The sequence below is a fragment of the Geospiza fortis genome, unplaced genomic scaffold (genome assembly GCF_000277835.1).
Source record: "Geospiza fortis unplaced genomic scaffold, GeoFor_1.0 scaffold150, whole genome shotgun sequence".
NCBI lineage: Eukaryota > Metazoa > Chordata > Aves > Passeriformes > Thraupidae > Geospiza > Geospiza fortis.
Genome location: NW_005054639.1, coordinates 75,169 through 76,523, shown reverse-complemented (window position 1 = coordinate 76,523; position 1,355 = coordinate 75,169). Strand labels below are relative to the sequence as shown.

The 1,355-nt window shown below is 59.4% G+C and overlaps 1 protein-coding gene across 1 annotated transcript in view; it reads left to right on the top strand.

Moving 5' to 3' along the window:
* Window positions 1–1,230, top strand: part of ASXL2 (ASXL transcriptional regulator 2) — a 43,033-nt gene extending 41,803 nt beyond the window's left edge. The window contains exon 10 of the mRNA XM_031064824.1: window positions 6–1,230. Coding sequence (XP_030920684.1) covers window positions 6–397 — 392 coding nt within the window. The 3' untranslated portion in view covers window positions 398–1,230. The remainder of the gene's footprint in view (window positions 1–5) is intronic.
* Window positions 1,231–1,355: the final 125 nt, after the last annotated feature.

Here is a 1,355-nt window from a genome sequence, read left to right as displayed (position 1 = left end):
GCTCCCTGCCCCGCACCCCCCGAAGCTGCCCGGGAACGCCGGGGCGCAGCTGCTGGGGCCCAGCTACAGCGGCACCATCAACGTCTCCACCTCGCCCGACGTGGGCCAGGGCTCGCTGATGGGCGAGTGCAACCAGCTGGCCAGCTCCATGGGCAACGTCATGTCCTTCTCCGTGACCGTCACCACCATCCCCGCCGGGCAGGCTGTGAACTCTGGCGGCCACGGGCAGAGCCTCCCGGTGCAGGCGTTCGCCGAGGACGGCGCCATGGAGGATCCCCCTTCCAAATGTTACTGCAGGTTGAAAGCCATGATCATGTGCAAGGGCTGCGGCGCCTTCTGCCATGACGACTGCATCGGCCCCTCCAAGCTCTGCGTCTCCTGCCGCGTGGTGCGGTAACGGGGAGCAGCACGGCTTCCTCCGGGGGCTGCCGTCGGGAGAATCTTGGGAAGAAACAGGAATTTTACTGCCTTGCACAAGAGACACGTTACTGAATCAGGAATCCAGAGTTAGAGTCCTTCTTTCATTAACGAAAGAGCACCTTCTTGTACAGGGAGTCGAAATCGCGCTCGACTACGTGAATTGTGACAAGAGTTTGCACTTAAGGAATTATGTAAATATGCCACGTTATTTTGTTTAAAGATATTTTTTCAATCTTTTAGGAGATATAGTGTTTGACTTGTACTGCAGTTCCAGTAACCCCAGCCTGCTCTGAGCACATTTGCTCTCCCTGGGGACATCCAGCCCACAGCCCATTGTTGGTTTTCTCCTGGCAGAGGGAATGGGATAATCCGAGTCCAGCCTGAGCAGGCTGCCTTGGCTGCTCCCAGTTCAGCTCCCTGGGAACTGGGAGGCAGCCCTGATGCTTTTCCCTCCGTTCCAGAGGCCCCTGGGCTGTGCAGTGCAGGCTGGTGTTCCTGGTTTGCAGATCCCCCTTTCCCAGTATCCCAGGTAAAGGATCCCAGGTGTCCAGGTGTGCTGCTGCTGGAGCTGCAGGGAGCTGGGCTGGCCATGGCAGTGACCAGAGCACCTCAGGCCTGGGGCTGTGGGGTCACACAGCTGTGCCTGGCCAGGCAGGAACCTGCTCTCCTGGGCATTCCCAGGGCTGGCAGGAACCTGCTCTCCTGGGCATTCCCAGACATGGCAGGAATCTGCTCTCCTGGGCATTCCCAGACATGGCAGGAACCTGCTCTCCTGGGCATTCCCAGAACTGGCAGGAACCTGCTCTCCTGGGCATCCCCAGACATGGCAGGAATCTGCTCTCCTGGGCATTCCCAGACATGGCAGGAATCTGCTCTCCTGGGGATTCCCAGGAGCTGGAACTGCCATCCCATGGCCCCAAGCCCGCTGCTCTTGG